The sequence below is a fragment of the Panthera pardus genome, unplaced genomic scaffold (assembly GCF_024362965.1).
Source record: "Panthera pardus isolate Hobbes unplaced genomic scaffold, ASM2436296v1 HiC_scaffold_9, whole genome shotgun sequence".
Classification (NCBI taxonomy): domain Eukaryota; kingdom Metazoa; phylum Chordata; class Mammalia; order Carnivora; family Felidae; genus Panthera; species Panthera pardus.
The window spans coordinates 2,490,230-2,509,885 of record NW_026527024.1 but is presented as its reverse complement, the minus strand read 5'-3'; the positions used below and the strand labels follow the sequence as shown (position 1 = coordinate 2,509,885).

General features: G+C 50.9%; 1 protein-coding gene across 10 annotated transcripts in view; it reads left to right on the top strand.

Annotated features, from left to right (window-relative positions):
- PRKAG2 (protein kinase AMP-activated non-catalytic subunit gamma 2) overlaps positions 1 to 19,656 on the top strand; it is a 256,749-nt gene that overhangs the window by 214,121 nt on the left and 22,972 nt on the right. For 6 of the 10 annotated variants that reach the window (XM_053898674.1, XM_053898676.1, XM_053898678.1 and 3 more), the window contains 3 exons: positions 3,275 to 3,381; positions 16,366 to 16,447; positions 17,542 to 17,600. In XM_053898674.1, the coding sequence (XP_053754649.1) occupies positions 3,275 to 3,381; positions 16,366 to 16,447; positions 17,542 to 17,600 (248 nt within the window). The remainder of the gene's footprint in view (positions 1 to 3,274; positions 3,382 to 16,365; positions 16,448 to 17,541; positions 17,601 to 19,656) is intronic. The other 4 variants (XM_053898675.1, XM_053898677.1, XM_053898682.1 and 1 more) reach the window with 1 other exon arrangement.

The window sequence follows — 19,656 nt, the reverse complement described above, 5'->3', positions numbered from 1 at the left end:
TACCGCCTCGTGAACCGTCACAGAAGCGCCATACTGATGAAAGACACTGGTGACGGAGGAAATGCATCTCTCCTGTCGCGGAGGCTGGTGTGTGTTGGGGCAGGGACCGGGGGAGCCGCCGTCGCACCACCACCGCCGGCCGAGGCAGCACGCACGGAGAAAGACCTCAGCGAGCCCAGCTCTCCGCAAACTCCCCGCTGACGTGGAGGCCGTGTGTGTGAGCAGGGAAGTCCTGGGGGCGCCCGCGGGGCGTCAGAGCCGGGGCGGGAGGCCGTCTGGACGCGGAGCCTGCTCCCCAGCCACGCACAGATCCGCCGGCGGGGAGGGTGGGCGCCCCGCGGCCTTCCTCACCCCTCCCCGTGCGGTGTAGGTTTGTAAGTCAGAGTATAAAATGAACGTTAGGAATCCATACTGATACAGACAGGTAGATAGTCCCGTGCAGAAGACTTCTGAGTAATTCAGGTACATGCCCTCCCCTCGAGGAAGTGGCCCATAACTATGCCTGACCCTTTGAACGTGGGCCAAGGGTGCAGGCTGCCTCGCAAAGGCTGCCGCGCGGAAGGAGGAGAAAGTCACCGCCGGCGAGAAACCGACAGACGCTACCGAGCCACGTGGGAAGTCGTGTCGACGGCAGGTGCCGTTGATGCGGTGGGGTGAGATGGCGCCTTACCTTGCGGTCGGTCTTCTCCCCAAAACACATAACCCCGAGACCGAGGTCATGAGAGAAGCCTCGTGCAAATCCGAACTGACCCGCTCCGGGAGAACCCACGAGTAAGATCCCGGTCGTTCGAAGGAGGGATCGCCCCAGAAGGAGAAGAGCATTCGGGCTGCACGGATCGCCGAGAACGAGCTGTAAAGGGACAGCTGATGAGAAACCCAGGTGGACGTCGGTACGCCTTCAGAAGGGGAGGTGGTTAGACTTCCTTGCCTTTGTGGCCCCGGGGGGATTGTGCGCCCGCGTGACCTCACGCGGTCCAGGGTTTCTCCTGCCACGCGGCGTCTGTCCGGGTGCCCTCCTTCTCCACCAGCGTGTGAGCATGGGGGGGCAGAGACTGCGCCTGTGCTGTTCATCTTTATGTCTCAGCGGGGACACGGGGTGTGGACCGTAGCACGTCCCGGGCGTCGGTCGGACGTGCGTGCGTGCATAGTTGAAACTGCGGAGTTCTCTTGAGACGCGTCGGAGTCTCTCTCGGACGTGGATTTGGATCCCTCTTTGGTTACTTCTAGGTGCTGACTCTAGGCCAGTTCCTCAGCCCCTCCTCGCCTCCCGTCGGCTCGTGTGCAGAGCGAAGAAATTAAGGCGTTTGCCCTCAGAGTCGTTCTATAAATTGAAGGAGGTAATTGATTTAACACTTAGCGTACAATATAAAAATCCTTGGCCCGTAGCGAACACTCAAACGTTCACCTGTTTTGTGGATAATTTGGCATCTGAGGCTGGGCTGAAATGGGACAAGGAAAAGTAGAGAAAGGCGTTGAAGTTAAAGTGGAACAGACAAGCAAGAAAGATTAAATCCGGCAGGGAACTTGGCAGGGAGCCACTTGCTGACGTGGGGACGGGAGGCGGGGACCACGGAGGCTCATGAACGCCAGACCAAGACGCCGGACTATCCCACGCGCAGGAGGGGAGATACTGGAGGAGGGAGCTGGCCGGGAGGTGACGGGAATTACGTAGACGGGAATTACGGTAGAATTACGAAGTATGGTACCTGGGAGAGAGGTCAGGAGTGAACACAGAGAGTTGGGGGTGTTCACGTGGTTTGTCACGAAATTGGCAAACCAGGCGGCATATACTGAGCATTTACGATAGTAGGAAATACCGGAATACCAAGGGCTCCTTCCACAGTCGAGGAACTTGCTCAGTGTCACACTGTTGAACACTTATTTTGCTAATTCCTAAATACAATAAAGTAATTTTTCTTCCAGGTAGTTTTAATCTTCCCCAAATGTACAGATCAGCGTGGGCTGAGCGAAGTTGTCAGAGAAGTCTCTTGGAGGTCTCTACTTAGAGCTGAACCGTGAGGACAGGTTAGGAGCAAGGCCACAGCAGGCAGGGGCGGTGGGCGATCCATCACCCCGGCTGGGATCACAGCTTTGGAATCTAGAGGCATCCGGGTCTAAATTCCGGTTCCGCAACTTCCCCGTCGTGTCCTCGAGCTGAGCTCTAGTGCGGGAGGATTTCACGGGGCCAAGAAGAGATGGGCAGAGTGTTGAAGACGGAGGAGAGGGTGGTTGAAGCTCCTGTAGAAGGAGAGAGCATCGCATTTAGGAGGGACTAAGAGAAGGCCTCGCAGCTGCGGGGACACTGGGGCGCAGGCACTTGGCAGACGAGGCCGGGGATCCAGAGGGGATGCGTCTTTCAGGCCGGGTCTTGAAGGATTTTGTCTTTCCTGAAAGCCGTTGAAGTGTCTTCAGCAGAGGGGTGACGTGACCGAATCCATTCTGGGCGCGGTGTGGGCAGCCGTTGAAGAGAACAAGATCAAAAGCGGAGAGACCAGTCAGGAAGTTAGGGCGTTTGTCGGAGCCAGGCCAGCAGCCGTGGAGGTAGAGAGACGTGGACGGATTAGGAGACATCTGTGGTACACTCTGCAGTGAGTCGTGACAAATGGGTGAGGGTGGAGGAGGCGGCGGGACAAGGAGGAAGCCCAGATTTCTGCGTCATCGGTTGGATGGTGGTGGCGGGCGGTTCACGTACAAATACGCCGTACCCCCCACGGTACGAATGTGCCGTGACCCCCCAGGAATCACTGCCATCCCTTTCACCAACTGTCAATTAACATTTACGAAGATTTAAATAATCTGCGTACATGTCCACGTAGTTACTGTTTTCAGCGCTTTGTCTCCCCGTGTAGATCCATGTTTCCGCTGAGCAATTATGTAGATTGTGTATTTGTTTGTAAGTTACATGTTTGTTTTCATTAACGCTGTATCATGACCTTGCTAACCTCATTTTTTTTTTTTTTTAGGCCTGGGAACTTTTTGTAGATTCTTTGGTACTTTCTGTGTAAAAAAAAAAATCATAGTCTGCAGATACAGTTTTCCTTTCTCCTGTGCCATCCGTACGCCTTTGGTTTTCTCCTTGCCTTTCCGTACCGGTGAGGGCGTCCAGCAGTGTTGGAACAGAAAGAATCAGCACGAGTGAACGTCTTTGCCTTCTCACTCTTACGCGGCAGACCGCTCACGGTTTCCATGAAGTCTGGTCTCTCATACGTACTCTTCAGCTGATGAGGAAGTCCTTTGTCACTACTGACATCTGCCTTTTTTCTTTCCTTTTCAGCAGAAGACTCAGAGAGTGGCGTCTACATGCGCTTCATGAGGTCACACAAGTGTTACGACATCGTTCCCACCAGTTCAAAGCTTGTGGTGTTTGATACAACGTTACAAGTAAGTGTGCACCACTCGCACGGACGGCTGGCACGCCTCCACCTCGGGGACAAGCCCAGCGACACCCCACGCTCCGCACGTGCTGTGTCGTGCCCCCACATCGCTGTCGTCCGCGTTCTCGGTCCCCGTGGCAGCCGTGGAAAGAACGTGCCATAAACCGCTCTCTTCCTCCAGATAAGGGCGGTCGTTCTGGAGTCAAAGAGCTTAAATGGAAAGTTGAATCCATAGATTCTAGAATTCAATAACTCAGTCCACACAGGTGGTAAGAGGCGGGGTCTGTCTCGCATGTTACAGCCTGAGCTATTAACCATTAAATTAATGCCTCCCTCAGGATATCCCGAGCTTTTCTCTTAGTTACGTAGTAGAATGTACAATAAATTAATTTGAAATAATACTGGTTAAAAAGAAAAAAAGGACTAAGGTAGATCATCTCTTGAGAGAGAGCTCTGTTGATCTCTTTTAGTAGAAAAATTTTGAACCCAATCATTAAAAGTGTGCTGGTCGCAGCTAATTTTGTACCAAAATGACCTAATCATGCGTGAAAAGTCCTGGACAATACAGTCGACGTAATGATCAGATTACATCCAATGTGATAAGTATATACACACATAGGTATCTAGTGTGCATATTTGTGCATAAATCTTTACAAAGGAGTATGTTCGCTTGTGCTCCCAGAAGCAGCCACCGAGCCAGGAATTGGTGGGCTCCCGGGGGACCGGAGGGGGGATCTCGGGAAAGCAGAAGCCCTTCCAGGCGGGTCGCGGGCAAAGGTGTGAGCTGGCCCCCCCGCGGAGCTCAGGTAGGGGGAAGGTGCCCCAGCCTCTGTCACTTCGTCCGGGGCCATCCCGGGAGATACGTGCCCAGACGGGGCCGGCTCTGCCCCACACTCCGGGCCTCTCCTCGTCCCTCCCGCCGCCTGGTTGTCCCTCTCAGCAATTTGTCCCTGTGGCTCGTCAGACGACACCTGGTGTCTTGTGGCCACTTTATCCACATTCAGTGCGGGCTACGCAGGACTCAGGAACGTGAAAACGGCTTGTTATTGTGTAATGTCATTTCCAGCTGTGTTTTTGTCATCATCTAGAACTACAGCTGATTTCTGTAACCTGATCTTCTATCCTGTGACTTAGCTGTATTCGCTTCAGACCAGGTAACCTTCAAGGTTGCTTCTGAACCCTAAGACCCTCTGATTCTTTGACACGGCGAGGACAGGGAGGCGTCTGCTACGCTACCATCCAGGGAGCCCGGCAGACAGTAACTTCAGGAAACTCAGTCTCTGCTGCTGTAACTGCACATTTCCGTAGGAACACAGCTGGGAATTCTCAGTTCCCAAAATAAACCGCTGCTAGATCACCCCACCTCCCCCGTGTTCCCACTCCCCAAAAGGCGTGTTACTTTTCCAAGAACCCCATCCCTGACCCTGGGTTTTCCACCAACAGAAAAGTAAGTGATGGCTGATAAGACCTGTATCTGCTTTCCCTCCTGCTCGGCTTTTCCCTTGTCAAGGAGTTGACTTTCTCCTGAATTTAAAATTGAGCCGAGTGAGCGATACTTGAAAAACGGGATGTTTTGTGGGTTGTCAGAGGTCACTGATCCAGTGATATCACCTTCCTAATTAATAGAAGCTGTGTGCATCATCCCCTGGAAGGCACGAATCCTGTGAGGCCCTCGGCTTTGAAGGAGCTAAAATTTGTCACCAGGGGAAGGGGGGGGGCTGTCACGGGGAGAGCAAAGTTAAGCACTTGAAGGGTCGGAGCAGAGTATTTTGTAGACACAGATGGCAGTGGTAGTCGTCGATCCATCTCGGGAGCAGGGCACATAGTGGAGAGATGGCCAGAAGAGAGAGTGCCAGAAACAACCACGTCTCCTCACTGAGGGGGGTTCAGTAAATCCTGGGATGGGCGTATCATAGAACACCATGTAGCCAGTAAGAAGAATGGAAAAAGTCAAAGTGTCTGAGTCTTGGTTTTGGCTCAGGTCCCGATTTCCCAGTTCGTGAGTTTGAGCCTGGCACGGGGCTCTGTGCTGATGGTGTGGAGCCTGCTTAGGATTCATATTCTCTCTCTCTCTCTCTCTCTCTCTCTCTCTCTCTCTCTCTCCCTCTCTCCCTCTCTCCCTCCCTCCCTCCCTCTCCCCCTCTCTCCCCTCCCCCTCTCCCCCCTCCCCCTCCCACCTCTCTCCCTCCCTCCGCCCTCCCACCCACCTGTCTCTCTCCCTCCCTCTCAAAATAAGTAAATAAACTTTCAAAAAAAGAATATATTTTTAACTAAAAAAAAAAGCAAGTTGCAGAATCATACATGTATCATGACCATGTTATTCTGAGGGTACACAGTACCAGAGTCGTAACCCCTAGGCGCAGGCAGGCGTGGGAGACAGAACGGACACATGGAGAAGGTTCAGATGAATGAAAGGCTGCCCCCAGGGGAGGGGAAAGAACAGTCTGGGACGCGGGTTCAGCCCCCACCGTCGGTCTCAGAAGCCAGCTCGGGTTCCCGTGGTTGGGTTCTGCAGAATCCCCACTTCAAGCTAGCGTGAACGGGGGACCCGCATCCGGGCGTCGCCATCCTGGCACAGTGGAGACCACAACGACAGCCCGCAGCTCTGCCCGCTCGGGCCCGGCGGTCCCCGCTGTCCCGGGGCTGCCCCGGGTGGAGCGGTCCCTGCCACCACTGTGCCCCCAGCTGGGGCCAGCCTGCCGCGGGGCGCATCCGGAAAGCGAGCCGGTTCTTCCCTCCTCGGGAGCGCCGCCAGACCGCGGGTGTGGACCGAGGAAGGGGAGGCACGCAGGCTCCGTCCCCGACACGCCGTGTTCACTTGCCAGCCGGTGGCCGTGGCGCACCCTCGGCAGCGTGGCTGGACGGTCAGATGACACCCGGTCACGGGAGCTCGGGCGGCGCGGTCGCCGGGCATCGCGGGTCCTCGTTCCGTCTCCACCGGGGCCGAGCGGCAAGCCGGGGGCGGTTTCTCAGCAGGAAAGCGACTGGCCACAGGAGAGGGGGTGGGTTTTCGCGGCTGCTCTTCCACACCCTGGGCGGGTGCCCTGTGGCTCTCCTGCGACACCTGACGGGGCTTCGGGCAGGATCCCTGGTGTTGACTTTGCCGGTGACGGGCCCGTGTGCACGAGGAGCCTGGACTTGCTCCGGTCACCGGAAGACAGCTTCTATGGGCGACTCAGCCAGTGTGTCAGAGTTAGCCACTCACACGTGCGCGTTGCTTCCAGAAACCTCCCCAGCCGTGTGCGGCTGGCAGGGCGCGTGCCGGGCAGCCCCTTGAATTCCACCGGGAGGAGCTGTGGCTGATGCTCCGGCCTCCCCCCCGCCCCCCGAAAACTCCCTGTCTCGTTTCCTTCCGCGTCACCGAGGCGTCTGAAGTGTTGCCGCCTTCTGCCCGTGAGATCCTGTCGGCACAGTGTCGTCAAGGTCGTGGACCAGGAGGTGGCAGGTGGAATGTCGAGGTGACGAGCCTCTGTGCAGAAGCTTTAAGGCGGAGAGCAAGAGGGCGACGTAGCCCGGAGGCACGTGGTCCAGGCGCCCTGTGCCGGATGCTAGCACGCTGCTTCCGGGCGTCCCCGCAAGTTGCCGTGGAGAGAGAGTATGCAGTCCAGGCAGCAGCGACAGGTTCCCCAAGACGCCACATCTGGGACAGCCACCCAAGAGTGGGGCGGGGGGGGGGGGGAGGCATTAAGAATTAGGTAGGCCTTCCCTACGTAATTTCTTTTTTTAGCAACACTCTACAAACATAACCATTCTTAATAGACTTGTTTTTTTGGAGTTTTGGATTCATGGAATAGCTGAGGAGTGAGCGTGGAGCTCCCAGACACCCCGTCCCCAGGCCCCCGCGTTTCTGCCATCTTCCCTCCACGTGGCACACGCTCGTCACGGTTCACGAGCCGGCACGTAATTATCACCGGACTTTTGGCCTGACGTCATTTTTCTGTCCGAAGATCCCACCGAGGTGGTTCTGGGAGATTTGGTCATCGTTTCTCCTTAGGCTCCCCTTGGCCGTGGCAGTTTTTCCGGACTTCCTTTGCTTCTGTGGCCTTAACGGTTTTGAGGAGCGCTGGGCAGATCATTCTGTAGGGTACCCTGCTGTCGGCCCCGACCTCGCGTTCTTCTCATGGTCAGACTGGGGTCATGAGCTCAGGAAGGAAGACCACAGAGGTTCAGTGCCGTTCTTACCCCGTCGTATCAAGGGTGCGTACTGTTAGCACGTCTTACCACCGTTGACCTTCACATCGGTCACCTGGCCCAGGTCGTCTTCGTCAGGCTTCCCCACTTCCCCGCTGAGCCTCTGAGGAGGAAGCCACTGGGCACAGCCCACGCGTACGGGGTGAGGAGCTGTGTTCCGCTTCCTTGGGGGCACAGGAACTGCCCGAGTTAGCTTACGTAGTAAGCTGATTGATACAAGTAATGTATTAATATCCCATTTCTTTATTCAGTCCTGTATGTCAGCAGAGATTTGTAAATACAGGTGTTCCATTCAATTATGACCCATCACCACTTTATTTTCTTGCTCAAACTATTTCAGTCAGTATAATTTTTAGCAATGCCAACGTGAGAGCGAACGGCAGGCATCCAAATAAGTGTTTGCCAAGCACACGTTTGTAGAACACGCAGAAAATAAAGAACGAAGCGCGTTTCATCAAAAGCAAGCTCAGGGAAGGGCGTGACGAGGAGGGGCCACCCAGGGTCGTGTGAACTGGGGACCAGAACTGAGATCCGTAAGTGCAGAGGGGACAGGGCTTGCTCGTGTTAAAAGACAGAAGGAAAGAGAAGGCCGGCCTGTTGCTCGGGATTCACGCTGCAGGTGCCAAGAAACAGGAAGTAAAAGTCTTCCGCTCCTTTTGAACTTCTTCCACGTCAAGGACAATGATCTTCAAAATGGGAAAAGTGCAATAAATGGTGATTGGAGGAAGTTGAACCCTGAGATGGGTGTGGAGATTATGAAGGGTAGTCTCCGCGCTCAACCAGTTTGCTTTCTGATCCAGATGAATCACGTTCTAGTGTGATAAGGGGCGTAGAAAGCAGATTGCCAGGCTGTCGGTGACCTCGGAGGAATTGTGGAAAGTGGTCTGTCCGTGCCCCAGGCTGGAGATGAAAGAAAACGAGATTCCTCAAAACTCAAAACATAAAAAAAGCCTGTGGGTAGGGCGCGTGGCCCCAATCCCAGGTAAGACGTGTGAATGAATTATTCATAAAAGTAAAAGAATAGTGATCGCTAGGAACCTATCATGAATTGACCAAAAAGGCTGCAGATTGAGCCCCATTTCCTTCTTGGACTGTTCCATCGGGGTGGTCAAGCCAGGACAGGCAAATCCCGGCTTCAGCCAGACAGCTGACGGAGCCTGGCACGGTGTCCTGGTGGACAGGACGCACAGTGCGGTCTGTCAGCTCGGTGCGCAATTTGATGGCTCGCCGTGGACCTCCGGAGAACGTTCGCTCGTTAACTCTCAGCCTGGAGCACGGTTTCCAGTCGCGTTGGCTGCCTCTTGTGCATCGTTTTAAAATCCTCTTACGCCGCCTGTGACTCCAGCCCCGCCTCACCTCAGGCAGGTCCCTCGGGGTGGGGGTGACCCCCCCCCCCCCCCGGCCTGCTTTCTCAGCAGAGGATAGAAGCCAGTGGGTAACCGCCTCCACCTTGCACCCTCAGGGCGGGCAGTCCTCAGAAGATCCCACTGGGACTCCGTGGAACGGAGGAGTCAGTCTGCCCTTCCTGGCGGCCACCTCAGCCACCCGTTGACATACCCTGCCAGCCCGTTTCAGCCCCGTCCTCCACACCTGCTCCTGGGGTCACAATTCCCAGATAAATGACCGCAGGCCAGGCTCTGCTTTCTGGGGAACCCAGGCTAAGAAACATAGGATTCTTTTACCCTAAGCCCATCAACATTTGGGACGGCGACTTGACTGCTGACTTCGTTGATGACGTCGTCTAACTTACAGAGGACTTGAGCCCAGGTGGGAGAGCTAATCATAAAATACAGAAAGATTTCTCAACAAGCCAAATAATTCTTAGGACCAGTGAATAAGTAGATGGCATCCAGGACAAAGGAAATTCTAGCATCCGTATTCCCGAAAAGAATAAAAGTGGGGGCAAAGCACATTGCTCAAACCGGGGGGAGGAGAGGGTGAACCTGCCATGGCCCTGCCCCCAAGGCTTACACTACCTGGCGGGGCCCATGCTGACGCCCGTAGGCAGTGCACTGGGGACCAACGTATGGGTTTTCAAAGTGAGTAGTACAAAAACTTACGATAGAAAACAGCAGCCTCTGTCCCTGTTCCTTACGCCCTTGTCACACTGCCCGGAAACAACCAGTTCGGCTGTGAAATCTAGACTTGATTGCCGTGACACCTCAGTCCAGTAACTTCAGCCGTGTTTTACTTCCGGGTCTGGCGGCCCTGTGTTCCTGCTGCCTGTGTTGCCTCCTTCCTGCCCCCATCCTCCCAGTGTGTCTGGCTGTCAGGGGCCGGTGAAATCCTTCCCGGCGTGCTGGCATTATTCTCTGTCCATTCTATTCACTGCTGAGCCCAGTGCAAACTGTAGTTAACGTTTCCTTTTTTGGTACAATTCAGTGTTCTTCCTGGAGTCTAGAACTCTCCTGTGTTTTACTTTGACCACGTACATCTTTTCACACCTCTGACTTCTTTCTTGACGGAATTATCCGTGTGGTCAGACCTGTCGGACGTGTTTGCAGCTCCGTTTGGAGCCACTCCTTCTGGGTCCTTTGTCTTCCTGCTCTGGCTGTCACTGCCGGCCTGCTCGTTGCTGTCTCCTGAGCCTTCGCTTCTTGTAACACCTGTCTACTGAACATGTGCTTTCTGCTTCCTTGATCTGTTCCCTCTTTTGGGGGGGGCGGCCGGGGGGTGGAGTACATTTTTTCAGGAGCTTCTGTCTTCGCCCACTCGGGCTGCACAGACCCAGCACAGCCTGGGAGCTTGAACAGCAAGAATTCACTTCTCACAGTTAGGGAGGCTGTAAGGCCAAGATAGAGGCGATGGTCGCTTCACCTGCACAGTGAGGGCTCTCTTCCTGGCTTGCAGATGGCTGCCTTCTCACTGTGTCCTCACAGCGCACATCTCTGCCACTAATCCCATCAGGGGGTCCCCAGCCCCAAACCCGATCACCTCCTAAAGGCCCTTCCTCCACGTACTATCCGTATTGGGAGTGAGGGCTCCAACCTGTGAGTTCTGTGGGGACACGTTCAGTGCGGGACACTTGCCGTTGAAGCGTGCACGGGAGATCCTTACACGAAATTTTAAATATCTGTGTTTCCCACGCTCACTTTACAGACAGCTGGGTATAGAATTCCATAATGAAAATAATTTTTATTTAGAATTTTGAAGGCATTATTCCCCTGCCTCTGACCATATTAGAAATCTGTTGTGATTTCTTTACATTTTTCTCTACCTTTTATACGTGGCTTTTTTCCCCTGTGACACTTTTGGGGTTTTCTCTTTCTACTTTGAACTCCCAAAATTTCATCCTGATGTGCCTCGTTGTGGTGATTCTCTTCACTGAGCCGGGCGGATGGCGTGCCTTTGGAACCTGGCGTTCGCGTCCCTCAGGTCTGTATTCCGTGTAGCGTGGCCTCGGTAATTTCCTTCCTGTTTCCTTTCCCTGGAACTTCGACCAGCGAGTCTTGGGCCCCCTGAGTTGGTCCTTTAATATTCTTATCCTGTCTCTCTCTCGGCCTTTTTGTTCTGCTTTTTGGGAGTCTTGTTTTCTCGGCCCTTCGGGTAAGACGCAGATAAAACTAGGACTCGTCCAGCTTTGTCAAGTGACCGGTGAGTCTGGCTGGCTGTTCATAATGAAGAACGAGCGCCAAGAATTGAGTGGATACGTTGTGTTCACAAGTGGGCTTCTTGGTGGGTTCCACTGATCTTGTTCATCCCGGAACGTTCTCGTCTGTTTGTTGCATTTGTGGAGCAGTTTCTCCAGAAAATGGCCCTTTGTCAACGACGGCAGGTGGCTGTGGTTATTACCTGATCGGAAACAGCCGTCCTGTTTGTTTCTGGCTCTGTGCCCACCCCCGCCAGGGCCTCCGGTCCTGGGTCTTCCGGGAACAGGGAGAGGCCGCTCAGCTTCTCTCCCACCGGGCTCAGCCCTTCCTCTTGGTTACTCGTTAACCTCCCCCCCCCCCCCCACTTTCCACCTGCAGGCCTCCTGGCTCATCCCTTTTCCAGCTTATATTCCCTATAGTCTGGGGGTGACCTTCCAGGAGGAACAATTGTCAGGAATGATTTTACTCTGCCATTTTTAAGCTGAAGGAGACACAAGGGAAACCCTGGAAATCACAGAAAGGGTAGGAATTAGGTGCCGTGGCAGCAGAGAGAAGGGAGCACCTACTCTGATGGGAGTGACCCGGGTAGGTTTTGCTGTGGAGTTAGAAGTCCAAGGTCAACTGGGTTTTAACAGGTAGAGTTGAAGGGAAGTTCCTTTGAAGCAGACGGGACACTGTGACGCAGAAGCAAAAAACAAAAAGTTCAGTTTGTGGGCTGGGGCTGGGCTGCAGAAGGGCTTGGACACCTCACCTGAGAAAGGCTGGACGCCTCCTACGCAGGGGACAGCTGTCAGACCGGAGAGCTGCCTCCAGGTAGTGTAAATCCACTGGGCAAGTCCTGATGCAAAAATGTAGTACAGAACCAGATTGGACGGTTCTAAAGAGCTCTAGCTGTTCATCGGCGTTAATTTTGAAAGCCCCACCATCTACTTCATTACTGAAAATCGGGGTAAAACCGTACAGAGAACAGTGACGCGTCAGAGGAACCAGATTCCCATTTTAGGGAACTCAGATGTGCTAGTTGGCATGAGACGGCCCCGCTCTCTTGGGGCTTGTTACTATTTTAAGAAACCGTTTATTAAAATTTTATGTTCCATCGTATCTAATGATCAACATTTGGTTGTTTGAAAATCCTATTAAAAGTACATTTTAGGGGCCACCTGGGTGGCTCAGTCAGTTGAGCGTCCGACTTCGGTTCAAGTCATGATCTTGCGGTTTGTGGGTTCGAACCCCGCATCGGGCTCTGTGCTGACGGCTCGGAGCCTGGAGCCTGCTTCGGATTCTGTGTCTCCCTCTCTCTCTCTCTGCCCCTGCCCGGCTCATGCTCTGTCTCTCTCTCTCTCTCAAAAAATAAACATTAAAAAAAAAATTTAAGTACATTTTTAAACGGACAACACTTTGAGCAAATTGCATTTCAGTTGAAAAGAAATTTTCCGAGGTACTCAAGATCCCCCAAGAGTTTTTTTCCTGCAAATTGGAGCCAGACTGCACCAGTCTTCCTTTTGTCCTGTTTACCGGTTAACTGGTAACACTCCGTGCCGTCTGTAATCGTGAAGAATTTTCTAAGTCTAGTTTTAAATTGCTCTTCAGCTGCACACACATGGTGTTGAGAAAGCCAAGGTTCAGAAGGAGGTCCGGCCAAACCACAGGAGCCATAGGCAGGCCTGCCCTTCTGGGGCCTTGTGACATGGCCCATGCGAGCGCAAGGGTGTCTCGTCCACCTCACGGTGCTGTCCCGGGTCTTCGGAGGCTGGGACTCCTCCGCGATGTAGGGACATGTCAGCAGTGCCTGTGGGTGGGATTAAAACAGTGGCTGTTTCTCTCCTTCTGGTCGGACCCCTCTAGGGTGGGAAATTAAAGCATTTATTCTGTTTGGTTCTCGGTGCTGACCCCATGCCGAATATCCTCACCTACGAGCCCGGTTAGTCCGGTGAGGAAGACATCACCTGTTAACCTCATCATGTACCTGCGAACGCCGAGGTTCAGAGAGGGTCAAGGGCCCGAGCAACCCAAGTGGGACTCTAGTTGGCCTGGCGATTTCACCCGTTGAAAAGAAAGGGGGCTAGGAGGTACTTTATGTAAGCATTTTCCTTATCTTTCGATGGTTCTGCCTCCTCTTGCAGAAGTGATGATACTTTTCACATTAAATTCTTAACTTCCTGTTTGCCGTGGGACTGCTGCCTCCCTGGGGGTTCTTCTCACAGTCTACCTTGCCACTGACCTCCAGCCCCAGTGTTCACTGAAGTCCGCACGCCTTATCAGTGCCTGACTTCCGTGTCACGGCCTGTGTGCCCCCACCGGTGGATTGGCCACATGCGGAGTCGGGTGCTGGCCTTTAGACGCCTATGGCAACCTCATAGCAGTTATAGGGCTGAGTAAGAGCTTTTAGGTAGCAGATTAGTCAGGGAAGCGAGATGTTGTGTTTCTGAAGGAAGAGTCATCACATTTGAGAGAAAAATGGCTGTTGGCGGCTTGTAGCCTCTTCGAAAGCAGTTGTGTGTCTTTTTCCTCCAGCTGATTTTCTCTTGGCCTTTGGTTCTTAGCATCTTGTCTGTGACATGCGCTTAGGTGTGGTTTTGTGTGTGTTTAACCTGCCTGGGGTTTATTCGATTCTTTTTAATAGCATCCAGCTTTCTGTTGAGATGCACCTATTTGAAAAGGATTTGGAAAACATCCACAGAAAACCTCCAGAATGACTGTGGAGCTCACGTCACATGCCGCCTTTCTCTCGGGAATTGGGGCTTCTTGAATCTCACCTGCGTGCTGCACACCGGTGCTTTCAAACAGAGATTTGTGTATTTTGTCTGGCTTGTGTAGTTGTTTCATCATGGCCAAACTCAGAACCTTCTGGAATGGGTCTTCAACAGATATGGCCACTTAGGGTTTCATGAATGATGTTGATGAATGATTTTAAAATTGGTTTTCTTGGGGTGCCTCGGGGGCTCAGTCGGTCGAGTTCCGACCCGGGATCTCGGCTCTGGTCATGATCTCACGGTTCATGAGATTGAGCCCTGCGATGCGGACTCGGCACCGTTTAGAAAAGCAAGCTGAGCTGATAATTTAATGTGTTTTAAAATCGGTTTATCTGTGACTTCTCCCCCATATTCTTTGGCGGTATTTTCTAGGACCGCCATCCGGGATCCCCAGAGCGTCATCCAGATAGAGCTATCAGACCATACACATTGGCACACCGCCCCTGGGGGCCATGTAGTTGCACGAGCGGTATGAATGTCTTTGGGATTCTTGATACAAGCTGTGGTTCAAAAAATATTTGGGCAGTTTATGGATGCCACTTAGTTGCCGATGCTCTCCCATGTCATCTGATTGGCCCTCGGGACCTCCACATCCTCTTCCCTGCCCTCTGATGATCTTGTAGATCGTCGGACACAGTCCGGGATGGGGCTAAGAGAAGCATAGAAAATAATGAATGAGATTCCCTCACCCGCCAGCCGTCCCCGTACTCATGTAAGTGAACCAAGCGTCCACAGAAGTCGTGCCAAACAGAGGCAGAATGTGTCACAATAAAGGCATAAGCAGGTGTTGAATTGTTGACCCTAGTCTGATAGAAAGCCCTGGATTCCTATAATTCTCTCCTTTCTTTTTACTGTTAAGCTAACGGGTTTGGAATACAGTGGGTGGAGGGAAGAACTTTTTTCTTCCTTAGTTAAAAAGAAAACTGTGCCACATTAAAATTTTTTTTAAAGAAACGCAGGGTCACTGTCCCCGCTCCTTAATACAGTCTGATTTTCTGCTTATTTCTCTTTGATCTTTTCCATTTAAACACATATTGTGTATAATTATAGCATAAAATTTAATAGTCTATGTTTCACACTGCCATAAACCTTTTTTCTTTTTTCTACTTCAACAGAGTCTTCCTAATTTTTCTATTTGATGCTTTTTTTCCTCATCTCGGTATGCCAGTATTTAATGTGTTCTCTTTCGTCAGGGGCAGATTTCTTTTCCAATGCCAATAATTAGAAATAATGCGACATTGGACGTCTTTGACTCCTACTCCTAAAATCTAGGATGACGCCATACTTCAGAAAAAGCTAGCGCACAAACCGTATGAATATTTTCACAATTCGTCATACAAACCGAAGCTCAGAAACACAATTTATGGAGCCACACGCGGTTTTACAGCAGCACTTGCGTTAGGTGCTATCACTGAAAAATATTAGCCTTTTTAGCAGCTCTAAATAATACTTTAAATTTGCCTTCATCTTCATTCCTTTGGTTATTAATAAAGGTGAGCCGTCTTCCCTGTGTTTATCTGCCGTCCGTATTTAGAGAGTCCTCTTCAGCACTGAGCTTTTGGCTTTTTTTTTTTTTTTTTAATGTTTATTTATCATTTTGAGAGAGGGAGACGGAGCATGAGCGGGGGCAGGGCAGAGAGAGAGGGAGACACAGAATCGGAAGCGGGCTCCAGGCTCCGAGCCGTCAGCACAGAGCCCGACGCGGGGCTCGAACCCACGAACCCGCGAGATCGTGACCCTGAGCCGAAGTCAGACGCTTAACCGACTGAGCCACCCAGGCGCCCCTGAGCTTTTGGCTTTTAACGAACCATCCGCTCTGGTGCCTGGACCTGGCTTGGGATCCCAGAGGGGGCCTGTCGGGGTGATTCACAGAGATGCCAGATGTGAGCACTGCCCGAACGGGGCCCAGCCTGTGACAGGCACACGCTGAATGTTTATGCTGAATGTTATTATGGTCCCGGGACCACAATGAAAGTACGTGTGTATTACGTGTTTCTTACCTTTTCTTTCTCAGCTTCCAGGAAATGAGAAAGTACACTTGTTTGCTTTGTTATTGAACATAGGAAAAAACAGATTTTCGTTTCAAGTCATTTGGTGTCACTTCAGCGTTTTCAGATGAACGGACAACCACATCAAGGAGAAATTGCACTGAAATTTAATTCTTTTATATGGTTTAAATCATATAAAGTCTCTGTGTATGCCAAAGTCTTTAGATACAATGAACAAAGAACATTTTTGAAGTTACTTGCATTGTTTCCATTTAAAAGATCTCCAGTCCCTGTAGGCTTCTGTATTTTTGCTGGTGGTAACAAACTCAGCTCTTTTGGGCCTGTCCAACTTACAGAAGTTGACATCGAAGATAACTGGTAAGATCTGGTCGGCTATTTTAGTTGAAGGTATTTTTCTCCCTGACACGTGGACTTGAAAGTCTGTTCTGTTTCTCCCGTTTGTCTCCAGGTGAAAAAGGCCTTCTTTGCCTTAGTAGCCAATGGTGTCCGAGCAGCGCCGCTGTGGGAGAGTAAGAAACAAAGTTTTGTAGGTAAGCAGCGCGGGCCGGGGAGAGAGCTGAAATGGCAACCTGAAAGGCCAAACGCCGAAGGTATTGTAATAGGCCCTGGTTTGGAACTCAGCCTAGAAAACTTGCTGCCAAGTTAAAGAACTTTCCGGCTTTTACATCCCGGCTGAGGCGGGGCTGCTGGGAAATTCAAAACACTTACGTACCCCTACTGAGTTTCTTTCTCCTATTTATTTATTCATCCAGTTTCTTTTGATTCAGTGCCCTTTTGGCTCCCGAAGGAGCTTATGTGCCTTTGCCAGCTCCTGCGAGCCCGGGGGTAGGGTCCGCGGGCGACGCTGTGCTCGGACACCTGACTCCGCGCGTGTGCACAGGCCCGCGGTCGGTCCCTGCTTGTCTGCCACACACCTTCTTGACGGTGCGGACGAAGTGACACAGGCCTGACGCCCGAGCCAGATCACCGCCGTACTGTTAGAAAAGTCCCGTAACTTACGATACCTGAATCCGTCACTTCTCATTTTGTAACTCGTAGCAGACAGTGAGCACGGTCTCTCCTCGTGGACTTCACGTTGTTTTGAAATTACCAGTGTACGTGTGCCTCCCTGCCCAGGTTACAGTTTCAGTCTCAAGGAAAAGTTTCCTGTCGTCTTCGTCTTAGGACGAAGCACGTAGGAAGCACTTTGTGGCCCTCAATAAACAGGCGCTAAATAAGCACTTAGACACTCTTTATAGAATGCTTCTCGGGAAACAATCCACCTGCCCCCAGAAAGGTCACGCGTCTAAAGCTTACGGAATACTTCATCTTATTTTAAAGTATCTCCAGTTATCTACATAGCTGCAAGTCTTTTGTGATGTTTTCTATTAATCAGTAAGTTTTCCATCACTGAATGGCCCAACACCGTGGTTGCTTCCATTGTACTCGCCATCCGGTCTATTTTCAGCTACGTTTGTCTTGGTTTGTTGTAGATAATTAACAGGTTAATAGCCCCAAGTAATATATTATTAAACCGTGCTTGATACCTTTAAAGTATATTTTAGAAGTTTTTCTAGTAAATATTTTTGCTTACCGTTCGAAATTTTTCATGGTTTTATATTTAACATACGATTCTCTGTTCCAGGAATGCTAACAATTACAGATTTCATAAATATACTACATAGATACTATAAATCACCCATGGTAAGTGCCAGAAATCCTTATGTCTGTAATCGGAGCTGTGTGTTTCTGCGTATGTGGAGGGGGGGGGGTGGATTTTTACAACTAGAAGCACAGGTCAATCGCAGAGGTCAGTTAGTCCCTGAACTTCCGATCTTTCACGGCATGATGGGCGTGCTGGGGCCCTGTGACTGCACGGACCCAGGAGTGAAGGCGGCCCTTCCCACAGCCTGCTGCGGGTGACGGTCCACGGCAGCGTCCCTCTGCAGATGACGGTGCCACAGAGTGGATCTTCCTGGGCCTCTTGCTGCGAGTGCAGCTTCGTGCGGTCACCCCCTAAATTCTTCTAACAAGAACGATATGTACTCTCTGGTTTCAAAGAAGTAAATCTTAAAATTGGACAAATTCAGCTTTGACATTTTTCTGCCAGTTACAAAAGGACTGGTTAATTTTAGTGGGAGAACTCCCTCATCCCTGGTCCAGCTGTTTTGTAAGAGCACCATTTGAGAACCACACGATGGCCTTCATCTAACACTATGATTTTTGTGATTCTACCATCTTGTTTAGTTTTTGTTGCTTTGGGCAGTTGATTGCTTTGCCGGGGCGGGGCGGGGGGGGGGGGGTTTGTGTTTGTTTTTTAGGCAGGGATGGGCAAGGACAGAATTGTGTAATTTTTTTCCTTCATACTATTTCGGGTATCTAAAAGGTAAAAAGACAATTCAATCAATTTTCTTTTTACACGTAATGGTTAATATTGCCCAATAACTAAATTCCTACGTAAAAGAAAAGACATGAGACCTACTCTTAGAACTAAGTTTTACCAAAGATTTTGTAAGTATGCCATATTTATTTCGCGTGACGTGTCTGATTTCTGAAATACTACCAATGCAGGTGAATGTTGGTTTTCATTATAGTGGTCACGTGTCTGCTTCTGAACTAGCAAGATCAACACAAGGATGATTATTAACTGGATGTATTTTGATAAAATGCAGCTAACCCCCGCATTAAAAATCTCAGCAGTAGTTATCCGTTAAACCAAAGTTTTTATAAAACATCTGTCTAAATATACAGGCCCCAATTTTTTTTTTTATTATAATCGACATACAGTGTCAGTTTCAGGGGTGCAACACGGTGATTCAGTATCTTTACATGTTACAAACTGATCACACCAGGTCCAGTTGTACCGTCTGTCACCATACTAAGTTATTACAATTTTATTGACTATATTCCCGTGACTGACTAATTTTATAACTGGAAGTTTGTACCTCTTAATCCCCTCCACCCATTTCTCTTGTCCCTTCCCCCTCCTTCCCCTCTGGTGGCCACCAGTTCTCTGTATCTCTGAGTATATTTCTGTTCTGTTTGATTTTTAGATTCTGCATATGAGTGAAATCATAGAGTGTTTGTCTTTCTCTGACTTCACTTTATTTCACTTATTTCACTATGTCTCTGACTTATTTCTCTAGAATTTCACTCTAGGTCCATCCACGTTGTCACATTTAAATGGCGGCATTTGTTCATTATAACTGAGTAGCATTCCTGTGTGTGTGTGTGTGTGTGTGTGTGTGTGCGTGCGAGCACCACATTTTCTTTACTCATTCATTGACTGATGGACATTTGAATTGCTTCCAGGTCTTGGCTCTTACAGCTCATGCTGCAGCAAGTGTGGGGATAAATGCATCCTTTCAAATTAGTATTTGGTTTTTTTGGCAGGTGGAGGAGGGGTTTGCAGGAAACCACCTGGAGTGGAATTGCCAGATCCTGTGGTAGCTCTGTTGTTCATTTTTTGGGGACCCTCCACACTGATTTCCACAGTGGCTGCACCAGTTTGCATTCTTAGCAACGGTGCACGAGGGTTCCTTGGTCTCCACATCCTCACCAACCCCTGTCGTTTCTTGTGTTTTTTATTTTAGCCATCCCGACAGGCGAGATCTCATTGTGGTTTGGGGTTGTATTTGCCCGATGGCTAATGATGTTGAGCATCTTCTCAAATGTTTATTGGGGGGCCAGTTTTTAAACTTGGTGAGAGTGTTCATCTCTGGTTTGGTTCTCTTACTGCTGGGATCTCCGTGGAATCCCT